At 39.2% G+C, this 27,228-nt stretch overlaps 2 protein-coding genes across 3 annotated transcripts in view; one reads left to right on the forward strand and one right to left on the reverse strand.

Annotated features, from left to right (window-relative positions):
• The window catches only part of LOC124147889 (phosphatidylserine synthase 1-like), a 141,512-nt gene that overhangs the window by 37,812 nt on the left and 76,472 nt on the right, over positions 1 to 27,228 (forward strand). The gene's annotated exons all lie outside the window — the stretch shown is intronic.
• LOC124148265 lies at positions 16,805 to 27,225 on the reverse strand. The gene is made up of 10 exons (XM_048401500.1): positions 26,740 to 27,225; positions 25,164 to 25,284; positions 24,633 to 24,680; positions 24,313 to 24,357; positions 23,626 to 23,798; positions 23,293 to 23,391; positions 22,398 to 22,465; positions 21,458 to 21,549; positions 21,037 to 21,146; positions 16,805 to 17,753 (listed from the first exon to the last, which is right to left on the reverse strand). The coding sequence occupies exons 2-10, from the start codon at positions 25,186 to 25,188 to the stop codon at positions 17,400 to 17,402; spliced, it is 1,014 nt and encodes a 337-aa protein (XP_048257457.1). The 5' UTR covers positions 25,189 to 25,284; positions 26,740 to 27,225; the 3' UTR covers positions 16,805 to 17,399.

Raw genomic sequence — 27,228 nt, forward strand, 5'->3', positions numbered from 1 at the left:
ATATTTCTGTGTGGTGTTAGACAACAAACAATGGTAATAAGGCTAAGACTGTCATCGTAAGTCTATATTGAAGAATATGAAGTATAACAGTACCTGAAAACTGTTGTAAATCTGTGTTAAAGGTACAACAGCTTACGAACATCTTAGCATCATTACTGTTGTACGTCATATTATTGATTCCAAGAGTAAAAAGTGCTTGTACTGTGTTAAAATATATCTCAGAGTTAACATCAGATATTTATGAAGGTTCCGTTAGATTGAGCAGATGTTTATGCCACAGTGACAGTAAACATTGAATGACTTGAGCCTCCCCTGAATCCATCCACAGCTTCTCATACCCTTTTGGACATTCACTTTAGAGACCCTTGTAACTCTCTACCCTGAGGGGAGAACCTCGCAGCACAAAGGAGCAAGGGAGACTAATACAATTGGGTGAAAGACACCATGACAGTTAAAACAGTTCAACAATTGATTGATGTGGAAATAGAAAGTAAAGTGTTTGTCTGGTAGCTACATTAGTTTGTGTAAATATTGTCCTCAGAGCTCGATAAATCTTTAGCTCATTGAAGTTGAGAGTACTGATGTTGCTGGTGTTCTTCAGTGTTCTCCAGTGTCTTCACCAAGACAGTTTCCATTACTGCTTATCATTGGTGCTTCATCAGACACATGCTGATGGCAAATTTTACATAAACCTTCTATGCCACAATAACATGGAATGTTGTGGCTAGGGATTTGATGATGATGATGATGATGATGATGATGTATGATGATGATGATGATATCATAATTAGTGCAGTTTTAATGCACCATTCAACTGTGTATGCTCATGGCACTACATTTCTATTACCCTGGTCAATAGATCAGTGTGCACTTGATTTTTGTTCTCAGCTCCTTGGGGAGTATACAACCCAAGCTGCCTGTGAGGGGCAAGGAGGTTAACAGTCACTTTACCATCTCATCCTACCGGGTACCTCTTTACTGCAGGGTCAACAGAGGTAATTTCAAACAATGTCACTTGCCTTCAGTGTGGGGCAGGACCGAAACCCTAGAAACTATTAAGAGTCAAGTTACAGTCTGTGACCGACCTTGCTTGACTTCACCTGATTTGTGACCCATGTGCTGTGCACAGGACCACATGCCACAACAATGCATATTGATTTTTTACAATCCTGAACACAATGGGAATTATGGTTAATGGTACAGGCAACATAACTGCAGTTATGTCTGTAGCTACAAGTATTTATTTGTCTAGGATGGTTTGCCCTGTGCCCTGTGCCCTGTGCTTGTGGGTTTCACCAAAATGGTAGACGTCTGAGAGCTGCATCACTTTGTGCTTTCCACCCACATCCTGCTGACATGCTGTGCTGTAACTGGAATACTGTTCAAAGTGGCATTAAACCCAACTCACTGTGTCTAGGTTCCCGTGATGACAGTGCATCATCTTGTATATCCGACACAATCTAGGGGATGTTGGTCGGGGAACACGAGTCAATTACCCTGATCTGGGGTAGAATTGGTCTTCAACAACACATGTATGCTTGTCATAAGACACATCTAACTGGATCGACTGGTCAGGCTCACTAACTTGGTTGGTGCATGTCATCGTGTCCCAATTATGTAGATCAATGTTCATAATGTCAATCACTGGATTGTCTTGTCCAGACTTACTATTTACAGACCACCATCATATGGCTGGAATATTGATGAGCGCTAGAAAGAAACAAAGATTCAGTTAGTTGTATCACTACTGCAAATTGCATGAGGAGACAAGATCCAGACATCAATGCAATAGAGATCAAGGCCGTAGTTAACTTTTTTTGACAGGGGGGAGGGGGGGCAAATAAGATTATTCATTTCTTGTTTTCTATAAAAAAATCCAGGGGGGCAACTGCCCACCCTGCCCCCCACGGTTGGCTACGGCACTGGAGATAACCACTAAAGGACTGTTTGACATGATACCAATAAAGACGGTCCATCAATAACATCGTGGCCATGTTTGTTTAGTATGATATGTTTGTTGCACATTTCCAGATGTTTACAGATAATTGTGAAGGCTTTGCGCTCCTGTGTCAGTTTATGTTGGTGTGGTTTCCTTGTGTGTGTGTGGTTTCCTTGTGTGTGTGTGTGGTTTCCTTGTGTGTGTGTGTGGTTTCCTTGTGTGTGTGTGGTTTCCTTGTGTGTGTGTGGTTTCCTTGTGTGTGTGTGTGGTTTCCTTGTGTGTGTGTGTGGTTTCCTTGTGTGTGCGTGGTTTCCTTGTGTGTGTGTGGTTTCCTTGTGTGTGTGTGGTTTCCTTGTGTGTGTGTGGTTTCCTTGTGTGTGTGTGTGGTTTCCTTGTGTGTGTGTGGTGGGAGTGATGTGTGAACTGGCAGTAATTAACAGCTTCTCAATACCAAATGGATAGACACTCGACTGAATTGTTTATTTTATCAATATGCAGTGCCTATTTTTCTAGTCATTATGATTGTTTGTGTACAACAAAAGATTCACTTCAATTTCTAGGAAATGAACAGGAAATTATAACAAAGCTCAACAGGAAGCAAATGCACCCTGGTCTTATGGCATGGTTGTGTGTTCGCTGTGCGACATGAGCTGTAGCAGCCGAGAATCATAGACAGGCCCTGTATTGTTTATGACAAAAGTGAATATGAGTAGTCTTGCAACATCCTGTAACCTCCTGGATGCCACAGGGACATGTATGTCCTTCCTCTTCAACCCTCACCTTGAAGTCGAATAAAATTCAAAATATATCGCCACACAAATACACTTCACAGTGTTGAGTTCTGCAGGAAATTCTCTGTTCTGTGATACCATCTGCTGTCATTTTTGGCAAAGCATAACCCTCACCATTTTTTACACTTTACTAACACAATTTTATTTCGTATGTGTTCAAATCTAAATATCGGATATTTACTCCAGCAGTAGAAACAGTTTTATCTACAAGTCCTTATAATGATAACATATAGCAAATCCCTTAAAAGTTGCAAATTTCTACTAGTCCTTATGATACCTTAACTATTGGGCAGTGTAGCAAGGACTACATGACTAGTGCCAATTTCTATCACTGTTCTCAGAAAATTAAGTTACCAAAATAGGATATTCGTGATCACAGGTATCTGTTTTTTAACAAGTCACCAGTGATCAACGTCGCCGATAACCCTAGAATCATTCGAATATTTCCAACACAAATACCATCAGTAACCCCCTTATACTTCCAGGCCAATGTCAAAACCCCCAACAGTTTGGTATCTGCGGAATGTTTATAATTTATTGTGGATGCCATGAAATGTTTATATTGTTTCCAGATGCCAATATTTCAATTTAGAAATATATTATTTCATATATATTTTTCTTGCAAACAGTGATAAATCAATCAAATTATTAGCCCTTAGCTTTAGAGCAGTATTGAGCATGCATGGTCATGCAATTCTTATGTGAAAGTACCAGTCTTATTTACTTAATACCAGATGTGTATGTGATAAGCCTCACAGGTTCTAAATGGATGCCAAGACATATCTGGTGGAGCCGGAGCCTGAGAGTTGTGGGGTTGACAGCCTCATACAAGCCACTCGGGCCAATTGATTACTGGATAGACAACATTGACCACTTACTCTTTCAAATGTATTTTGTCTTTGGGCTTTTGTCTCTATTCTATAAAGTAATCATTGCCCAGTGATGGAAGGCACAAAGTTATTATGTAGTGAGTGAGTGAGTATGGTTTTACGCTGCTTTTTAGCAATATTCCAGCAATATCACGGCGGGGGACACCAGAAATGGGCTTCACACATTGTACCCATGTTGGGAATCAAACCACGGTCTTCGGCGTGACGAGCGAACGCTTTAACCACTAAGCTACCCGACCGCCCCTACTGTGTAGAGTTGTCTCCCCTGATTATGATCAATGGTCTGTCGGCATCAGGTCAATGTGTATGACGTGTGTTATTTGGGGCATTTCTTCCACATACACATAAAACATAAATGAGATACCCTTGACACCAATGTCACCATAAATCATTCATTCAAATGGTAGACACCATACCCAACTCATCTACAGCTCATTCTGGACTAGTTTATGCAAAATATCTACAGTTTTGGCAAAAAGAACTGGTCCCTCTAGATTTTCCCTAGTCAGACTAGTGTCTCTGTCTCACACCCCATTCTTCCCGGCAAGCTTACTAATGTGCACATAAATATTATACTTGACACAAGATGACCTTCAGTAATTTGCGTGAAAGGCAACTATGCTTGTCGTAAGAGCAGTGTTCGAAATACCTGCCTGCCCGACCGTCCGAGATGGGTTGATTTCAACTCGGACTGCCAGATTTTCAAATCCCCCTGCCCGACGGTCGGGTTATATTTCATATGTGAAAATATTCAAAATATTTCCCAATGATAAGCATTAATTCACATGTAAAGATGAATGATAAAATGTAACCAAAAAGAAACCCCGTTATCTTATCCTGAGAAACATATGATTATAGTGGGCAGGCAGGTTTTGGTCAGGGCTGGCAAGTATTTCAGCTAGCCAGTCCTGTGGTCTGGCTGAAATTTTTGGGAGTTTCATACCCTGGTAAGAGGCGACTAACGGGATCGAATGGTAAGGCTCACTGACTTGGTTGATGCATGTCATCGTGTCCCAATTGCATGGATAGATCTTCATGATGTCAATCACTGGATTGCCTGGTCCAGACTCGAGTATTTGCAGACCGCCGTCATTTGACACAATCAAACATGCTCATGACATGAAAGGTTGCTGAAAGCTTGACTGTTTGACTAGGTTGAAAAAAAAATCTGTGCGAAGTATCATTTCACAAGCAAAATTATCCAAACTTTGGAAACACAAGAACTATTAAGGCATTCTTGAAATTGCCACAGCAGATTATCTTGTGTTCCATTATATAAAAAGATGGTAGCATGTTCGTGGAAAGTTGTTGCTATGGTTACTTGAAATTGACATCAAATTGGATATGTCTTTGATTAAATAGCAGCATCAACATCATCTTATGATGACTTAATATTCATGTCTCGTGTTTAGCTGGAAAGAGATTTATCAGGACTAATTGAGGCAAAAGAGACAGGCATGAATAAATATCATGGGAATGTTCGTATTAATTGGCATTGCTCATGAAATGCTAGAGCATATTTATAAGCTGTGTTATTACTACAGTGATAGTGTGCCCTAGGTTTTGTATGACATAAAGAAAGAATAAAAAAGCGTGTATTTATGAGAAAAAAGTAAAGGAAGATGTGGAGTGGCTGAGTATTATTTTCCTGAATATACACTTTTGGGGTCTTCTTTGACATACATAAGTCCACAATGACGAGGAAGTATGGCATAAACACAAGCAACTACCGGTGCACCTTTATCAAAATGAAACAGACGGTTACATGTGCAGTTCCAAGATGTCGGTTCCATGTGCAGTTCCAAGATGTCGGTTACATGTGCAGTTCCAAGATGTCGGTTACACGTGCAGTTCCAAGATGTCGGTTACACGTGCAGTTCCAAGATGTCTGTTACATGTACAGTTCCAAGATGTCGGTTACACGTGCAGTTCCAAGATGTCGGTTACACGTGCAGTTCCAAGATGTCTGTTACATGTACAGTTCCAAGATGTCGGTTACACGTGCAGTTCCAAGATGTCGGTTACACATGCAGTTCCAAGATGTCGGTTACACATGCAGTTCCAAGATGTCGGTTCCTTGTTTGTAGGAAATAATGCATGGTCAGAGCAATTGTATGACTTCAGAAGAATTTTTTCTAGTGACAGAATTTTGGCAGCAGAAGCCAGTTGACCTGATCACTGTAATCAGGTTCAGGATACTAAAGAAACATTGGTCGTGGTTGGTTGGTTGTTTGTTGTTTTATGCCGCTCTCAGCAATATTCCAGCTATATGACGGCATTCTGTAAATACCGAGTCTTGACCAGACAGTCCAGTGATTGACATCATGAGCATCAATCAACGCAATTGGGACATGATGACATGCACCCATGCTTGCCGTAAAAGGCGACAATGCTTGTCGTAAGAGGCGACCAACGGGATCAGGTGTTTAGGCTCGCAGACTTGGTTGATGCATGTCATATAGATCGAGACACTGGATTGTCTGGTCCAGATTTGATTATTTACAGATCGCTGTCACATAGCTGGAATATTGCTGAGTGCAGCATTAAACTACAAACAAACAATCACTGCATGACGAAGATCGTAGACAAGAAATAAGTAGAAAGTATTGTTTTTTATGTCATCACCAGGATGACGGCTGAGATTGATTCTGTTTTTAATTGAGAAAGGCCATGCATTTGTCTGAAATTGTGAGTCCTTTGTTAGAGACAGCAAGAGAATCACCTTGTCAACAACGTCTCCGTCAGATGCTTCCAGATTTAATCTCACTTATGAGATATGTTATAAGACTCAAGCTTGTTGCCATGGTTACCCCAATTTGTCTCAGATCAGCATGCTTATTTCAGGTCTTCTGTGGTTTGCCTATCATCATTGTCACCCTGTCTGCCAACTATATTTGGCATATGGAAATGAGTTTTGATATAGTTTTACTTCATTTTGTGTACATGGTGTATGGACAGCCTTTCATAATAGACAGCTCACATTTGAGGTGTGTGTGTGGGCGGGGGGTGTGTGTGTGTGTGTGTGTGTGGATGCGTGCGTGTGTGCGTGAGCGCGCGCGCAAATATTGTTTGTTTGACAAGCCAGAAACCTATCATTGTGGGTAACCGGTTTGAATCCTGGTTTGGCCCGATTATGTTTCTAGGTTTGTCAGCACCATACCCGTACTTGTGGGTTTCACCGAAGTGGTAAACATCTGAGACCTGCATCACTTCGGGCTTTCCTCCCACATTACGCTGACAAGCCATGATATAACTGTAATATAATGGTAATACTGTTAAAAGCGGCGTTAAACCCAACTCACTCGTTCACTCAAGCCATGACAAGAAAAACCTATATTCTAGACTTGGGACCACTTCTGCAGAGCTAACTAAGATGATCGTAACACCCATACTTTAACGTAGACTTTCAACAGATTGCTTAGTGGAAAAGGTGGCCGATCTTGAGACAAGCATTGAAAGTTGCAGGTTGTGGTAGCTGACTCCATCATTGAGAATAAATATTGATATTAACAGATATTAACAGACTCTGTCTAATAGCCCAAATTCGGCTTAAACATTATTTTCTGTAGATTTTAATGCTAATTTTTTATTATAGCCCAAATTCGGCTCAAACATTATTTTCTGAAGATTTTAATGTTAATTTTTTATTATAACTAGCTGAGATTATCAGACCAGACACAAGATTACTTGACTCTGGTTTCAGTCACTAGGGGCTAAAGTCACAGACTATTAAAATAGAACATGCAAACAGGTTCTGTGTAAAACCAACCCTCTGGCATCCCTGGTGTCTGGGGATGATAGGGGGAAATCAGTACCCAGCTTCTAATGCTTGTTGAACAAGTCAAGTCAGGAGGATTCCAGTCCTTGACCTGAGCCATTAGTCAGAAACCCTAGAATAGTAAATATCTATTCTTTTGGTCATGTACGCTCAGCAGAAATAATTCATGATTAACACTAAAAGCTTCTGAAAGTGATGCCTTCAGCTGTTCAGGATACTTCAGGGGTCTGTTAACATCCATTCCATAATATAGATGATATTCTGAAGGTTTCCAATAGTGCAAAGAAAACACATTGAAATGATTAAACAATAAAATATAGGGAGTACAAGCAGCGCTGCACATCAGTTATTTGTGTGGAATGAGTAATCGATTCTGCAGCTGTTCAGGATATTTCAAGGGTCAGTAAACATCCATTATGACAGTGATGCTGTGTAAGTTTCAAATAGAACTCGAGTTTGATGTCAAGATTCTACCTGTTCCAATCATCTGCCTCTTTCAACCATCCACCTGTGAAGGTCAAGGTTAGAATAGGTCTTCGGCAACCCATGCTTGCCGAAAAAGGCGACTATGCTTGTCAAAAAAGGCTCTTCACGGACTTGGTTGATACATGTCATCATATTCCAATTGCTTGGATTGATGTTCATGATATCAGTCACTGGATTGTTTGGTCCAGACTCTATCATTTACAGACCGCCGTCATGTAGCTGGAATATTGGCTATTATTGCTGAGTGCGGCGTTAAACAACAAACAAAGAAATCTCAAAACCATCAACAAGGGGGACTATTCTAACCCACCTCAAGGTTTCTGTTAGTGGTCCTAACAAGTGCTAACACAGTCCAATGCGACTTTCACCACTAGTATGAAGTCAGTGTATAGTAAGACCATCTGAAACTAGTCCACAAGACTGACACAAAACTAAAACAAATACGGTGCCAAGGTGTAAGAGTTTGTGAGGCTGGTATTCGTTGGTCAGACCCTGTCACCTGGCTGATTGTAGCGTGTCCTCGTGCCTTGATTACAGATATGGGTGCTCATGCTAACAGTCACTGGGTTGTCTGGTCCAGGTTAATTACAGGTAATACGGCTGGAATATTCATATCTAGAGTTGAACAATATTCACTCATCCACTGTGCAAACCTGAGCTGAGTTTGTTGGCCAGTGACAGACACCCAGAGGCAGTTTTAAATAGGGTGACTATTGCGATTGTATTACAATAGTCATGATAGTAGCCCACACTATTGAAATAGTATTGTGATAGTTGTCAAAGGAGTAAATCACCTGTAAGGCTTCATGATAATACTAATCTGTGTTTAGAAACTAAGAAAGTATTACTGACAGTCTCAAAGACGCCATTTTCCTCCTTGTCACTAAAACCAAAGGATAGTAAATCAATTCTAAAATTGTCGTCATCCTTGCTAACCAACCACCAATTAGGTAGATTATATTATTATTATAGATTATATTTGAATAAAATATGTGTTACTTTTAACAAATTGCAACTATTGAAACTATCGATTGTTATGAATACTGTCGATTATGCTATTGGCATTTTAAAATTCCTATCGATATCATAGGGCAAGGAATTGTGATAGTTTGACAGTTCGTTATACCGTTACACTCCTCAGTTATGGGCTTGAACTAATTTCAGTTGTTGTTTTGTCAGCCCGATGAATGATGGCCGATGAATAAGTGGCGTGAGTGGTAATCAGACAGGACAGATCAGTCAGGAAGAGATTAACATCTGAGAATTGTTTACGATAACACCCCCATATTTTCAATCTTGCGTAGTTCTTTTCAATGAAACGTCTTCAGGCATACACAAGGGGTCCATAATAGCTTAGACATGCTGAGGGTGATTGATGAAGAAATGAATGTTGGGAAGAACCTGTCAGATCAGTAATGCTGTAATCGGGAAAGTCTGTATGATGTACCCATGTTGTTACATATATCAGTATTATGATGGAGCCCGATCTCAGATGAACATTTATATGCAATGAGCCAAAAAAATAATAAAATTACAAATTATAATACCAGTTGCATACAAGCTGTTGGGATCAATTTTGAAAACAGTATGAATGGAAATAAATGTAACAAACCTATACAAAGGACATGGTTGGACACATGAACTTGTGAAAGTCTGGAAGGAGGGTTTCTTCTCCTATAAAATAGTTTAGTTTCGTAAGCCACCTGTCCCAAATGAGCTGTTGTTCAGTAGGTTTCACTCATGGTGCTTCTCCTTGTTGCCTCTCCTTGGTGTCTCTCATTGGTGTCTGTCCTTGGTGTCTGTCCTTTGTGTCTCTCCATGGTGCCTCTCCTTGGTGTCTCTCCTTGGTGTCTCTCCTTGGTGCCTCTCCTTGGTGTCTCTCCTTGGTGCCTCTCCTTGGTGCCTCTCCTTGGTGTCTCTCCTTGGTGCCTCTCCTTGGTGTCTCTCCTTGGTGCCTCTCCTTGGTGTCTCTCCTTGGTGCCTCTCCTTGGTGTCTCTCCTTGGTGTCTCTCCTTGGTGTCTCTCCATGGTGTCTCTCCTTGGTGTCTCTCCTTGGTGCCTCTCCTTGGTGCCTCTCCTTGGTGTCTCTCCTTGGTGTCTCTCCTTGGTGCCTCTCCTTGGTGTCTCTCCTTGGTGTCTCTCCTTGGTGTCTCTCCTTGGTGTCTCTCCATGGTGCCTCTCCATGGTGCCTCTCCTTGGTGCCTCTCCTTGGTGTCTCTCCTTGGTGTCTCTCCATGGTGCCTCTCCTTGGTGTCTCTCTTTGGTGTCTGTCCTTGGTGTCTCTCCTTGGTGCCTCTCCTTGGTGTCTCTCCTTGGTGTCTCTCCATGGTGTCTCTCCTTGGTGTCTCTCCATGGTGTCTCTCCTTGGTGTCTCTTCTTGGTGCCTCTCCTTGGTGTCTCTCCTTGGTGTCTCTCCTTGTGCCTCTCCTTGGTGTCTCTCCTTGGTGTCTCTCCTTGGTGCCTCTCCTTGGTGTCTCTCCATGGTGCCTCTCCTTTGTGCCTCTCCTTGGTGTCTCTCCATGGTGCCTCTCCTTGTCGTCTGTCCTTTGTGTCTCTCCATGGTGCCTCTTCTTGGTGCCTCTCCTTGGTGTCTCTCCTTGGTGTCTCTCCATGGTGCCTCTCCTTGGTGTCTCTCCTTGGTGTCTCTCCATGGTGCCTCTCCTTGGTGCCTCTCCTTGGTGTCTCTCCATGGTGCCTCTCCTTGGTGTCTCTCCTTGGTGCCTCTCCTTGGTGCCTCTCCTTGGTGCCTCTCCTTGGTGTCTCTCCTTGGTGCCTCTCCTTGGTGTCAGTCCCTAACTGCATTAATGTCACATTATGCTGGCTCTCAGATCTTGGTTGTATAATTATCTCCTTTTACCACATACCTAGACTAACATCTAGTCTCTGAAATCAACATATTTTATAGAAAAAACAGTTGTTTAATTATAGTTATGAAATATTATAAAAAGGAGCCCAGAGACTTTCTTCATTTTCAGATACTGCAGTAATCTAGACTTGCTAAACATTATAGACTTGCATGGGCTGTACTTGATATATTTGTTTCAGGGTCTGTATGACAGACTACCACATACCTTGCAGCGGTAGAAATTGGCGCTAGTCCTGTAGTCCTTGCCAAACTGCCCAATTGTTAAGGTATCATGAAGACCTGTAAAAATTTTGCATTTTTAAGGGTTTTGCTATTTGTGATCATTATAAGGACGAGCAGACTAAAAATGTTAGTTTCTACCGCTGCCTTGACAAGTGCAATAATGACTTCAACACGTTATGTGGGATAGATCTGTCACGACTGTTGAAGGCCACAGACCCAGCCCACGCTCAGTGCTGGCTATTCAAGGTTCTTGCTCCAGGGCTAGTGGAGCATAGCGGACTGACCCTGGGGATGATTGACTAGAATCATGTCAGTATCATCTTAGAAGTCCCTTGGGCCTTGATCAGACAGTGATCCGAGGACACGTGGGAGGGGTATTGTTGATCAGCATGATATCCCTGCTGGTGGATTTGGACAAAGTGTTAAACATTAATGAGGTGCATCTTTGACATTTCTCCCTCATAACACTGACATGGTCTACCGTATTAGCCTTAATAAACCGGATCACTCAAAAAATTGACAAATATTCCCAAATCAATTTTTTTTGTAAGAATTTGAGAAGTACAGAAGAAACTTAGTTGATAAGACTGAAGGTTTTTTTATAATAATAACTAGGAAATTATTTAACCCTTATACACTGCTGTGGGTTTTTTTGTAAAGAAATTGGTAAAATGCACAGAAGATTAGGACTTGGTTTTGGGTTTTGGTACACAATGGTACAGGGAGTTACTACTAGCAGATTGGTCTTGAATGTGATCAGGGGGCACTTGTTGGGGCAGGGCGTTTAATATGGTAAATATGGTAAGTGGAATATTGTCAAGGATTGACAATATAATGGTAGCTCATTAGTGGCGAAAAATGGTACTTACAATTCTGTTTCCAGTGGTCCATGATGTCCAAGTTGCAAGTGAGAGGTGCTGAAGGCGATCGTGAGGAGCCCATAATACCTCAGATGTGAGGCTTTGTTAATTGTGTTTTTAACTCAGGTGTTGAAGATTGGCTAAAAACGGAATCTGATGTGAAGTAAGAGCTGTTGTTTCACAGACAATCGGCTCCTCCTCCTCCCTCTCCCTCTTTCTTCCCCCCTCCTATCAACCTGTGTCCTGGCCAGTAGAAATTCTGCTTGACCTGAACTTTACTTAGTGCACAACTTTCTTGAGTCAGTTGAGCTCAGGTTGCTGCTGTCTGCTGTCCTTGCAGATTGGATAGCAATGGTCTGGTCATGTCCATGTGGTAATAAAGTCAGGAAGTCCAGCTGCAATAAAGATGATACTGCTTAGGTTTTTTTTTTTTTTTTTGTTTAACGCCCCACTCAGCAATATTCCAGCTATATGACGGCAGTATGTAAGTAATCAATTCTGGACTAGACAAACCAGTGATTGCCATCATGAGCATTGATCCATGCTTTGGGATACGACGACATGCATCAACCAAGTCAGCGCGCCTGACCACCCAATCCCGTTAGACGCCAGGACTGACATTAATAAAAAGGTAAAGGTTGGATGTATTGACATACAAATTTATTACTATGTTGTGTTACTTTGTTAAGGATTATCCATATACTCCTGAAACTGTACAGAGTCAGAAAATAAAGTCATTGTGACAATTTGTTTGAGCATAAAGTGAAATTACCAGGCAGTTTTTGCACTTCATTTTTAAATAAAGCCATGGCTAGATGCTTTTGTTCTTGATCATGTATGTTACCATGGTTACAATTAGGGCTGTTATGATTCACTCGCGTATTCGGTGAACCGAACCGTAACCATTCATGAATTGAATTCATTATTCATGGCAACTAGAATCGAATATTTGTGAATATGCTATCGTGTATATTTACATACTCTGTACCTAGAAATATCCATAACAACATATTATATGCATAGATGACAACACTCCAATAATATTTAATTTGACAGTATTGTTGTCACTGGTCATTGTCGCATTTGAGCAGATATTAGTACCTGGATAAGTGCAATATATAAATGTATAATTTATTAATAATTAACAAACCATGTCAAATAATTTATGTTATTGTTTCACTGCAAATAATAAATAATACATAAACTGCTGACTTGTTATTGTAATTGTGAAGTAATATTCGTATTCGTTACCCTATATTCGTGATATGAATCGTATTCGCCTCACAGTGTATTCGTTGCAGCCCTAGTAACAGTGTTGTATTTTAGAAGTTGTTTGTTTTTGAAAGTGATGTTATGATAAGAAATTCTCTGATGAAATATTGAAATGGAACTTGAAAAGTCTTAACTACTTCACTTGATGAAATTTGTAATTGTAATTTTGCTGCAATCATCCCTCCTTGACTGGGATGAGCTCATTGCTCAAGATGGCTGCCATCTTCCCTCCTTGACTGGGATGTCTCGTTACTCAAGATGGCTGTCGTCATCCCTCCTTGACTGGGATGAGCTTGTTACTCAAGATGGCTGCCGTCATCTCTCATTGACTGTGATGAGCTTGTTACTCAAGATGGCTGTCGTCATCCCTCCTTGACTGGGATGAGCTCGTTACTCAAGATGGCTGCCGTCATCCCTCCTTAACTGGGATGAGCTCGTTACTCAAGATGGCTGCCGTCATCTCTCATTTACTGTGATGAGCTTGTTACTCAAGATGGCTGTCGTCATCCCTCCTTGACTGGGATGAGCTCGTTACTCAAGATGGCTGCCGTCATCCCTCCTTGACTGGGATGTCTCATTACACAAGATGGCTGCCGACTGCCCTCCTTGACTGGGATGAGCTTGTTACTCAAGATGGCTGTTGTCATCCCTCCTTGACTGGGATGTCTCGTTACACAAGATGGCTGCCATCTTCCCTCCTTGACTGGGATGTCTCGTTACTCAAGATGGCTGTCGTCATCCCTCCTTGACTGTGATGAGCTTGTTACTCAAGATGGCTGCCATCATCCCTCCTTGACTGGGATGAGCTCGTTACTCAAGATGGCTGTTGTCATCCCTCCTTGACTGGGATGTCTCGTTACTCAAGATGGCTGCCGTCATCCCTCCTTGACTGGGATGTCTCATTACACAAGATGGCTGCCATCTGCCCTCCTTGACTGGGATGAGCTCGTTACTCAAGATGGCTGCCGTCATCCCTCCATAACTGGGATGAGCTCGTTACTCAAGATGGCTGCCGTCATCTCTCATTGACTGTGATGAGCTTGTTACTCAAGATGGCTGTCGTCATCCCTCCTTGACTGGGATGAGCTCGTTACTCAAGATGGCTGCCGTCATCCCTCCTTGACTGGGATGAGCTCGTTACTCAAGATAGCTGCCATCTTCCCTCCTTGACTGTGATGAGCTCGTTACTCAAGATGGCTGTTGTCATCCCTCCTTGACTGGGATGTCTCGTTATACAAGATGGCTGCCATCTTCCCTCCTTGACTGGGATGTCTTGTTACACAAGATGGCTGTCGTCATGCCTCCTTGACTGGGATGAGCTTGTTACTCAAGATGGCTGCCGTCATCCCTCCTTGACTGAGTTGTCTCGTTACACAAGATGGCTGCCATCTTCCCTCCTTGACTGGGATGTCTCATTACACAAGATGGCTGCCATCTTCCCTCCTTGACTGTGATGAGCTCGTTACTCAAGATGGCTGTTGTCATCCCTCCTTGACTGGGATGTCTCGTTACACAAGATGGCTGCCATCATCCAGACTTAACCAGGAAGTTTGGCTGTGATGAACTCATCAATAGCCCTGCTATCATCCAGACTTAACCAAGACATTTGGCTGCGATGAGTCCATCACACAAGATACTTATTCTCTTCTGACCTCTAAGTTCTATCCATTCTGTCACCTTGAATAGTTTTTAATGTCTCTCTCCATGATAGCTGTAATGATTTAGAAAAAGTGGAATTGGTTGTCCATGAAATGAAACTTTCTGTTCCTTTAGCCTTTCCTCCTAATCCATCTCTCAGATGAAACTGGCTTCTAGTTTCTTTGTGTTACTTGGAAGATTTGTGTTTTTAAGTTTGAAAAGTAACTGGATGTGTTGCTAATTTTCAAGTGATTTCTCATACCATTTACATACTGTACAAGCATGTTTTGTAGGTTGTCGTTGTACATTGAATCTTCAATGCAAAGTCACAGGTACCACAAGACCAAATAGCGTCCATTCCAATTTGGAATGATCGTTGGATTTCTTTGGAAAGATCGCTCATTCCAACATTTCCAAAGCTTGGAAAGATCGATCTTTCCAAAAAATCCAAAATTGGAATGGCAACATTTCCAAGCATATTTCCAAAATTGGAAATGTTTGGAATGGCTTGGAATGGTTTGGAATGGTTTGGAAATATGGTTAGAAGGAAAAAGTTAAAATATGTTTTATCAGTAATTTGGACAATAACAACAGTTATTTATTGAGTTTAAACTATATAACAATATATTTATCTCAAACATTCACTACTTGTCTGTGTAGCGAGGGGCTTTTACAGTCTCAGTCCCTAAGGTGGGAGAGAGACCCGCACTTGACTCGACAAGACCCTAATAGGTCTCAAGATTAAGTATTCGGCTGGATGGCAGCTGCCATTTAATGACAAAACAGACGGTCGTCTAGACGGCTCACATGTAAGTGCGCCGACATGTGCCTAAGATCATAGAATGGACAATCTTTAGTAACATCTAATTGATTGTTGTCTCAGGCCAGAGCTGTGAATAATTCTGTTCATTGAACAATTGGAATTCAGGAAGTTATCAATAATTGTTTTATTTAACATGTTTACGACATAATATTATGACATCAGGACGTACTACAGACAGAACCATATATTTTAAAATCAGTTTGCAATCAGTTTAAACTCTTTAACCGCGGGAAACGAACACTGAATTATTTATGAATGCTTCAATAGAATACAAAACATGTTTTTGTTATCCTTATTACAAACAAAAAATAAAATAATTCCAAACCGACAGATTTCAGATAACCTGAAATTACGCTTCGTGAACAAGTCGGGCGTCCTTATAGACGTGTATTTATGTCATATAATGAGAGACTATGATTTCCAAGTCCCGATTATCATGTCAATGATATATCAGTTTTACCACATGTGCACAGACCGCCTATACTTTTGCATAACTATTCTCAACTGAAAGTCCTATCCTCTTATCAAATATTCTGTGAGAGTAATCATCATTAATATAAGAAAACTCATTCTCATCAAAGAATACAGAACAAATGACTCAGATGCATACATTTATTACCATGCTTCATTCATCACGAAGCAGATTTACATAATTTGTGAACAGCCCTTGAACTGTGATTATGAATTTTACCATTGTCCATATTAACATAATAATATATACATATATACAAAACAGGTCAAGTTTGGAATTTTGAAATATGCCATAAAAGGTAGAAGGAGGGGGGGGGGGGGGGGGGGGGGAGGGGCGATTCCGTCAAACAACTGTCAAACCATTTATTGCCATGTACGTACTTGCACACAGGGAAGTCAGCGCTGTCTGGGGCTCCAGGTAAATAAACATCGTGGTTTTATGACGGGAGATCAGACGAACCGTGAACCAGAGGCATGCGACGTAATTACACCAGGGTATTGTCTCTTGAACTGGCTAATTGACTTCATATAATTGGTAAATATATTCGTTTTGACGACCGTGATTCATGCGCATCCCGGCTCATTAAGTGGGCTCCAGGCCATAAAAACAAAACCACAAAAAACGCCCCAAACTAATACAACAGATAAAAGCGCCAACAATCTACGTAAACTAGGTAAAGACATAGAAATAGTTTGGATCCCTGCCCACGTTGGGGTGTTTGGCAACGAACATGTAGACAAAGCAGCCAAATCAGCACTAACATTAGAAGAAGTAAGCATCCCAAGCATCAACCTACCAAAATAAAAAAAAAGAAGTTAAAAGTATCTCAAAGGAAAATAGCGGCAAAATAACAATCAGAAATATGATTGCAAACTAAAACGCCACTCAAAAAAACATATCCATCATAAAACCAAAAACATTGACAGAGTAATAACCAAACTACAAACAGGCCACACTAAGTTAAGCTCTCACCTACACCTAATTAAAAAAACCACCAAACCGGTAAATACCCCCACTGCAACTTAAAAAGAAACGCCCGAACACGTATTATTCCCGTGTGACATTTACATTTAGAGCGCCCTATTCAATACTTTATGGAACACATTACCAGCAACACAGACCAAACAACACTCCAATCCTCACTAAATTGCAACAATCACATGACTGTACTGAACCCCCTACATGACTTTAAACCTTTGAAGCACTAAGCATATATCTAATCAAACCAGGCCTACTTGGCCGCATTTAAAAAAAAGGACAAAAAACAAGCTGCCAATAAACCCTAAAATTCCTAACCTATAAAAACACCCCTTTTAGTAAGTAAGTAAGCATGTTCTGATGAGGATATGAATGATGATGATTCTAAACTACTCCATGGTATGTCAGTGCTGAGCTGACCCAGCTGTCTTCTTTCTGCAACCAGGCAGGAGGTGGTGCAAATGACGAGACACCTGTAATTCGTCTCGTCCGTGGTACGATGGACGCTGCTGTCTTGGTTGTTTTACTAAATGTCTCGTCGGCCACTTTTTTAGCGGCCCTCATTTCATGACTCTCCCAGTCCCTCCTTCTCACATTGAAGACCCGGTTGCCATCCTCGTCGACCGAACTCTCTTCTGACGACATGAGCTGCGTTTTTTTCATTACTCGAATGTACTTGGTCCTTGTGTGATGAGGTAGTTCGGATTTTTCAATGCCAGTTACACGGTTTCTGCTTTTCTGAAAGCAAAACCGTTCACTTTATAACACCCACCTTTCTTAAACACGAAATAAAACGAAGACAAAACAGAAATGTGCCCATTACTTCAGTAGAATAGTTTGTCCTGAGCATGTTGTGTTTAGAGTCACTATAAATCGAAATTCTGTAAATGGGAAGAAATATATATCTAAATCTATAAAAAGAAGTCTACAGATAATCTTCAAGTTTCAGTAACATTAACTTACAACTCATAGTACATATTATTTGCAGTTGAACTCCTAAAGTAAAACTCACTGCGTACAAGCAGGAGTTATTTAAGACGTTTTAATGCAGGAATAACAAACATGAAACATTTTATTCTCATTTCAGAGAAGCAATTGCAGCAACTATAGTTATACGCATCGTTACATTCCTAACTATCTATCTGGTACTTGGTGTGAATATTAGTCACTCCCCACAGAGTATGAAACATGAAACATTTCGTAGTATAGATAAATATACTACCAAAAGACATGTTACAACAATGATCTGAAGGTATGATTGGATTTATATACGTTTTAAAATGACACGACATTTCTAACAACATTGGAACATATCGCAAGTAAGGGAGATATGTCAGTTACGATTCCGATATTCTGGTTTTGTTTATCAGAACAATTTAAGAAAAATCTCTGTGGAATGGCTGGGCAGCTGAGTGGTGATCTGCTCGAGGCTAATTTGTGTCGATTTAACATGTTTGACAACGAAAGTCCGGATCGATAGTAATGTAACTCATCAATATAGAATATTTGGTAACGGAAAGAATTGGATAGTACATAGTACATTTAGATAAGAACGTAGTGAAATAAATGGCTACAAATTTGATAGATTTGCTCCTCATAATTTATCTTCTAGTTGTGGTTACTTTTATCAGGGTAATGTTCATTATCTGTTTCAGTACCCAAGGTACAGTCCTCTGAGATGCAATAGTAAATTATGTGGAAGGAATTTGTCTGGAGGGAACTTCATATAGGCATTGTCTGTTGGCCTTCTTTATTTGAGATAAACCATTCTTTAAATCATTAAAAACAAATGCTTCCTAATTTATCATATTCTGAGAGTTTCTGTAATTGTATTTGTGGCATATCTACCTCTAACCAATTTTCTATGTGCATATACATGCGGCCGCGGGTGACAGATTTATTAGGGTCATTGGGTGACGCTCAGGGTTTCTATAAAGGTAGAAAGATGGCGTTATGTACCTTTTTATGGCGGAAAGTGTTATTTGTGTAACATTAGTTATTTAGGAAATGATTTCAACTATTTGAATATATTGACAACACATTTACATTGAGGGTGCAATGTAAATTCGTCAAGTAACATTTAAAAGAAACTATTAATTTCTTGCAACGACAATAATAACTACCAAGAAATGGTAAGATTTAAACCTTACCTAACAACGTTTATACAATTCAATATTACTGAGACCGGGCAAAACCCTGCTGTCAAAAGAGAAATTCATACGCATATAATAGCAAGCCAATGATTTTTTAAATTTTGTTGCTAAATCGTATTGCTCAACACAAAATAGTATTGAGGACAACAGGCAACCTTGCCTTACTAGGCTTGGTAATGGAAACATATCCGTCGGATGGGCATTAATGGATACACATGACCTATTATTTCATATATTGACAACTGCTCAAAAATCCGTTTCAGTAATACCTAATTTTAACAACAGAACAGTCACGGTTTACTTTATAAAATGTTTCGAGGCGTGATGTTGACAAACAAAAAGTAGTACGCCTCATAATATCCTTTGATCAATGACCGCTTAAAATGTATGCAGGTTCAGTCGTTTTACTCTTCTGTATATGAATTGATTCAAGCCAGGTAAATAGGAAATTCAATAAGTCAGAGCAAAGTTATACATGGAATATCAAAGATATCCCGAGGTGATTAGCGACACACCTCTTAATAAGTATTATGATGAGTTTATTTCACAGGTTAAAATACTGTGAAAGACTTAAAAAACGATATTATATATATTGACTGGATTCTATTATCTACTAATGTGCAAAACCACAAGCCCTAACCACTGACGTCAGTACCGGCAAAGCACTCGGGAGCATCGCTTGGAATCTTCTTCTTATTATTATTTTCTAAACACGTTGTATGATGATATTGCATTTACATGAATTCATTTGCCAATGTCCTAGTTGACTCTCCGATGCATATGTGCATCAATGGACGCCCAAAATATTATTTCGAAGCTGTTATGCGAATACATGGAAGAATACCGGCAGAGATGTGCCCCACTTTTACTCTTATGTAGAAGACGAGCGAGTGGTAGCTAGACTGGCAAAAAGCTCTTGTAAAATATATACTTTCATATTAAAGGTTAAAAAAAAATCTCTTTCGCGCCTGTGGTTTATTACACCTCCACAACTGTTTTCTGAACAGTGATTGAAATTATAAACAAGTTACACAAGTCGTGTGTGTTGTCCCAGTCATTAGAAGACTGACTAAAATAGCTGAGCTACGCGTGTGTCGACTCTGGCGTTAACTAACAAGACAGAGACTGGGGGATAATAGAAATAGTCTGTCACGTAACACATTGAATATATACAGGTGTCGGGTGATGGTCGTGCCACTGTTCATAACAACATTTTCTCAGCACTAATTACAATGATATAATGACAAAGCAATATATTGACATGTTACAAAGGTGGGCATTATAGACAAGCTAATCAATGCTAGTCAAGTGATCACGGTTTGTTAACTCACGTTGATTGGACAGTCTAGACAACACATGACGGCCTTTCCGTCTTAGAATTGTAGTGTATACTTGTAAAATTACCTGGGGCACTATGTATATATATACACTCATAATATAAACAACAGAAAATTACCCGGGGTGTAAACTATATAAGGGTAAATAGGTAAATATTAAAAGCAGGCAATTTACCAATTTTTATACACCCCGGTTGTCCTAATAAAATTATCTATTCTAATCTATCCTGCTGTTAATTCTGCAAAAAACATATGTATTCCAAATTCCACCTCTCCCTATAACCTTACTCCACTGGGCACCTTTTAATTATATATTAATAAGGCGCCACTCACCTCATTCTAAATTTCTCTTTTTTTTTAACTCGGCGGCCATGGCCAACAGGCCTATATAAAGTCACACCTCAAACACTTCCAACAATTGGCCTTACTTTGCCCAAGTTAAGCTTCACTCAAAATTCATCTTCAATAATCCAAATTTTATATCCTAAGGGGGTATTTAATCCCTCCAGCAACACAAATCTTTCAACTTACCGTCAGTTTCCTTGAATTCTTTCTGGACGCGTCCGTGTGTTCTTTCTCTTTTCCGTTACGTGTTCGGGATAGCTTCTCTTTCTTCGTTAACATGATCCTGGTCATACCATCTGGAACATAATGTTTCTTTCCTTATTTGGATGTGAACTGCAACATACCGGTCTTTTTTCCATATCTTCAAATAGTGTACAGCAAGTCTTTAACCATTAGTTTACCTGTGAATGCTGCATATAATTCTTTCCTGACAGACTAATGGGAATGTTACGCATCATAGATAAGTCATTTCAAAACACTGAAAAAAGGTTTAAATCTTTCCACTAGTAGGCATGTGTACCTTTGCATTGACTTATGGAATTGAAATGTTTTAAAAATGTACATGACGGACACATGCATTTGAAATACACTTAAATGATAAAAATACCTTTAAATTCCTGTTTTGTCATGCTTGGAGCTATCACCTTAGAAAAGTCCCAGATGTATTTGACAACTTGTCGATTCTGTGCGGACTCCAACCTGCAACAAATGTTTTACTTTTATTATATGACCAGAAATATACACATGCCAATAACTATTACATATAATCTTCTTTAACGACTTCAGCATGAACTTATTAACTTATTTTGAAGTAACTAAAAGAAGCAAGATTATTAGGTATAATTTCACTGCATAATTAAGACATATTCGTTTAGATTTGAGATATATTGGTGGTACAGTTTTCTGGTACAAAAATAACAAAAAGATATATATTTATGTGACTGTCTCATATAATTTCCCATTACAAAGATTCCTAAGACTTTATTTATGACTATTTTCTACTGAAACGGGATTCATGGAAGAGAAGTAATCGTGGTGGTATTAAAAAATTATTTTTGCCAAAATTGCGTAACAGTCTTTTTCGGATGTACCTCCAATTTTATCAGAAAAACTTGAGGCACACAAAACTTTGCGACTCGTTCATTGATTATGGAGGTAAAATGAACACTAAAAATGCGATAAGATTTTAAAACAAGCCTATCTATTCATCTGAATAAAAAGTACTGTAATAAAAGTATAAGTGAAACAAAGATAAATTACATATGACTTTTGATAGTTTTGATTAACTTTTATCAGCGACAAACCTATAGGGGTTTAAAAAGAGATAAATAATTATATAGGTTACATACTCGGTCTCACAGACGCAAAGATACACATATCAACAGAAATAGTGCTTACAATGCCACAGCGTTTTCCTGGTGTAAGTCGACTCCAAACAAATGGTTGTCAAGTATGGTAAAAATGATATTTTCGAATTATTTAAATGATTGTAACAGAATGAACATATCGTCTTTTCCAAAATGATCACTGCACACTACGATACTTACGTGAACATAGGCTCCATAGTCCACCCTTTCTCAGTTTCAGCATGGTCGATCGCTGCCTTCAATGCTGCCTAAGGAAGAAAATTGATAAAATATAGTTAACAGACAATAGAAAGAATCAATATTGGTGATTTTATCTGTGAGATAAATCTATCGAAACTTGATATTGTCTTATGAGAAACGCATCGATTACTGTAAATCGTGAAATTAATGCGATTGCTGAACCCAAGCTATTTAAAATAGATACACCTGGCCATTTAAAAAAAATTAAAAAATTACAATAAAATACAGTTGCATCCCACATCCACCTCTGTGGACACACCACAACATACCTACCTCACTCAGATACCTCCATGCACAAATTTACGTAACGTTCACACACATACACTCAAGACATAATTACTTTCATACTTGCATACCGGGGTACATACGAAACTCATACGCATTTACCATTCTGGACACAAACACAACGTTCACGCATACAAACACTTTCTCATCCAAACACACTCATCCAACATACAAAAACACTCTATGCTCCATGTCTACAATATACCGTACCACAACAGTAACAGGTCCATGCGTTGGTTTACAACTTGATTGTTTACAACTTGATTGTAAACAAAGTGGTGTTTTATCATTACACTAGTGCAATCTCCCCCATGCCAAATATTATTTTAGATAAAGAAAGTGAATGCTTTCAAGCCGAAAGTATCTGAATTGAACCTTAATCCGCTTATTAGTGCCGAGTACATCGGGAAAACAATCGTTATGGTGTTTTTCTTCCCAATAACAACACATAGTTTATGTTGATTGCCCTCGTTTAACGAGCTGTATAATCTCGGTCGCTAAACACGGTTTTCCACATATCCGCCGTTTTGATGTTTTGCTGGGATCTTACCCTTATGTTTGTACTGACTTTGCTGGATTTGGTCGAAGTTTGTGTTGGTTCCTGGACCCTGTTGTCCAAACGTGTAACTTTTGCAGTTAGGGCGGTAACCTGGAAATACAAATATAGTGAAAATTGACGGTGAAACGTATCATGGTATGCCCTACTAGTTCACTTACTGTTATATCGCATGATCCAACACTGGCTGGATGCAATTTTTAAAATCAATGTTTCCTTGTAATGACACGTAAATATATATTTAACTATAATTTTCCCCTTGAAACACGATAAATCATATCGAGAATGCATTTTAAACTGAATACAGTGTTGACTATCATCACTTACCTGTGTATTCTTTTCAGTAAGTTTGCTCTTGAGGTCTCTAACCTCGCTGTTTAAGTTTCCAATTTCCTTTTTAAGGTCGCCGACTTCGCCCTTCAAATCTGTAATGGCCCTGTGAAGTCGTCCTTCCATGACCCTCATGAGTTGGAGAAATTCCGCATAGGGGATTGACTTTCCTGTAATTAAGAGAAACATTAAATACTTACATAGCACCTGGATGACCGTTTTACGTTCTGGGAAAAATTCAAGTGCAACCTTCTCCAAAATATGCACTCAAATATCAAATTCAAAATATATTCGAGCCAAACAGAACTACCCCTCCTTGATATTCTTATTAAAAAGAGTAAGCTAATTTTGCCATCAACTGCAATCTGAAGTGTTATAAGCACTAGGTTGCAGTCATTTGAAATCCCGCTGGAATATAAGACAAGCCTCAGCGGCAAACATAAAAAGGATAGTTACATTAAATGATCTTGTTGCTGGTCGAATGTAATTGGTGTTGACGAATGAGTGTTTGAATATCATTAGCTAGGGCATTTTAATGTCGATTAAGCAATCCTTATCAATAATGGAGATGTTCCTCCTGTGTCATTCCGCGTATCTTGTGGCAGCTAAAGATGTGCCAAAATCATATAAATGTATGATTATTCATACAATGCGAAAAATCATTTCATACGTTGTGTGACATACCTTGTCTCATACGAGGAGTCTCAGCTTGAATTGCAGCTTGTTTCTCTGAAACATTAATTTGTTTATCAGATGCCGTATGAGTGCTATTTTCTAAGCAAATTGCAGACACATCGATGCACTACATACCATTGATCGCCGATGGATACGGATTTCATTTATCTTTATGAATATCCATTTAGATGTTGAAAATAACTGCGTGTCTAAGCATACCTACGATAATCTCTGATTGAAATGAAAGCAAATTACATGTTAAACTACACGAATGTGACAAGAAAATTCATGAACCTGCTCATAGAATTGTGTTTGATGAAAATACATACTACAGCTTGAGGCTCTTCTCAGTAAGTCCTGACCGTCATCTTCTCCATCTGCATAGAAAAGTACAATTTAAGAAATGGGCTTGGGTTGATGAAAATATATGAATCAGTTATCTTGAACGTGCTTTATTGCTCGAACATAATAGTTTTTAGACTGCATACATTTGCAAAGTTTATATACATTTTGCCATGCACAATAATTTACAGTTCATGTTTTTCTTTGATGATTGAGCCCTGGACATTTAAAAAGGTAAAGAAATTCATCTGCGACTGCAGGCGAGTCACAAACGTTATACTTTTTTTGCTTCACGTGGACTGCTAAAGCTAACGGTCAGTCCTACTTGTCGTAATTACAGACAGATATTTTATTACAGTCTCACCTCATATTTACAATATAAAATCTATTTAAAACAATTATGTATGAACAACCCATTACAGGTTATGAGAGACACTTTCTGCAATCACAGACACATTTCAACAGTTCAACCTGGCCACTAATTAGGAACCATTATTGTAAAGTTCGGTAAGAAATACCTGAAAAGTCGTAAACTCTTGTCATAGGTGTAGATGAGGCAACTGGACCGCTTCCTAATCTATTCTTTTTTCCATTTTCTTCCCTTTGTCTCAAGATTTTGTTCTTGCGCTTGACTGGACTCTACGATGAGACCAAATACAAAATTAAAATGTTTCCACAATATGGTTATGCGGTAAAACTTGAATTCGTCAAACACTTGTTTTCGACACTAGCAGCAGATGATGTAAACGGGTGATATAAGTGTTAACACATTTAGTAAAACAATCCCTGACAATATGAATATTACATATATAACTGACAGATGTATAACAGATAGTGCACAATGTTCAAGTTTATAATATATTACAACACCGATTTCATTAACATTACTGAAATCAGACCACTTTGACAATGAAATCGTTAATTGATTCAAGAAAGGTATAGACTGGCAGAAACTGAAGCAAAGCGATAGTGGCATGTAGAGCTATGTCTCGTCAGGCCAATGAGGCCGCGTGATCTTAGGAGCGTGAACAACATGGATGCCGCGTTTCGGCCGTACCGAACAGTCAAGCTGCGATCTCGGAGCTGCTCGTCCGATTGAAACCAATTGCAAGCGGAGACAAAATTATCTCCCTTACCCAAACATGATCGTTGCTCAAATCTATCTTGAGTAAATCATGAAATTAATGCGAGCATGACATGTATGCGAAAAATGCGACCGTCATTCCCTCTGATTATTTTTTTATGTTTCATTTCATCATGATAAAACAGTTAGTCACTTATAAGGTTACCAGGTTGAACATAAAAACGATCGTTAACAAAAACGACCAAATTTATTCTCTCATCACTCAGCCTAACAGTGATATAGCTGCACATAAAACGTTCAAGTGCGCTAAAGTATTACACATGGTGGGTGGAGGACCAGGGGCACTTTGAGTTTGACAGGTGCCATCAACTGCTCAAGTAACATCACGGTTTGTATATTCACGTTGATTGGACAGTCTAGGCTGGCGCCAACTAATCATGACGGCGTCTTCAGAACAGAACAGGACTTTATTTATTTAGTCTTCAGATCACTTGTTGTTACTTGAATAAAACTGATATGCATACAGATTTTATTGTTTATGATTTTTTTCCCATGACTTTTTTTCCTAACCTACTCTATGATTTTTTTCAATATTTTTGTCTCGTTCACCTTGGCGATATTCCTTTTGGAACAACACTATGATGATACAATTCAGTTCATACAGACACACATTCAGTCTACTAATAAAACATTCATGTTACTCTATTACAAGAGATCAGCGTATAGTTTCCTGGGACATGAAGAAACCGAAATAAATGCTACAACATTACTTAACTGTCTCACTGTATTTCCTTTTTACAAAATGTTATTCATTTATATTAGAATATAGTTACTGCGTACATTATTGTAAGAGGAAAGATGTTAGACTTAGTATAGATATTTAGTTTTCGGTTCACCTTTTCCCTATTCTGTATCGTTATATTATTTCCGAATGAAATATTGTTTAAATCAAAAATTGTTAACTTCCCCGGATAATCAGTGAATAATCTATTCACTATTTCAATTAATACCTGGTAATTGGTGGCAAATTCCGACGATGTGTCACTCTTGTCCTCCTCGTCGATCTGGTATTCGGATCCTTAAATTGAACATGATAAATATGTTGTAAGTATATAATGCATTGCTTACCTTGAATCTAAAATGCGAATCAGTATTTTGCGATTGACTAGCATGTGTTTCAAACAATATGTAAGTGAAATGGGATTGCTTGATTTTAGCGTGTTTGTAGGGATATGGTCACACATCTGAATACTTAGTTTGGTAGTTTGGGTAAGAAGCATAGTTAAGCCTTTGTCCTATCGAATGATGATAACTGTTCGGTTTTCTTATAACATAAAACGCAGGTAGAATAATTACAATTGAAGAGATACTGATTATAAATTCAGAGGAAAACATGTAGTTTGCATGGTGGAACTAGATTTAGTCAGAACAATCTACTCAAAATGCCAGCCAAATAGAGGAATGATGTTAATAAACTCTATTTCAAGAGCCTGAATTCA

Source organism: Haliotis rufescens, unplaced genomic scaffold, assembly GCF_023055435.1.
Source record: "Haliotis rufescens isolate VD_foot unplaced genomic scaffold, xgHalRufe1.0.p SCAF_1, whole genome shotgun sequence".
NCBI classification, from domain to species: domain Eukaryota; kingdom Metazoa; phylum Mollusca; class Gastropoda; order Lepetellida; family Haliotidae; genus Haliotis; species Haliotis rufescens.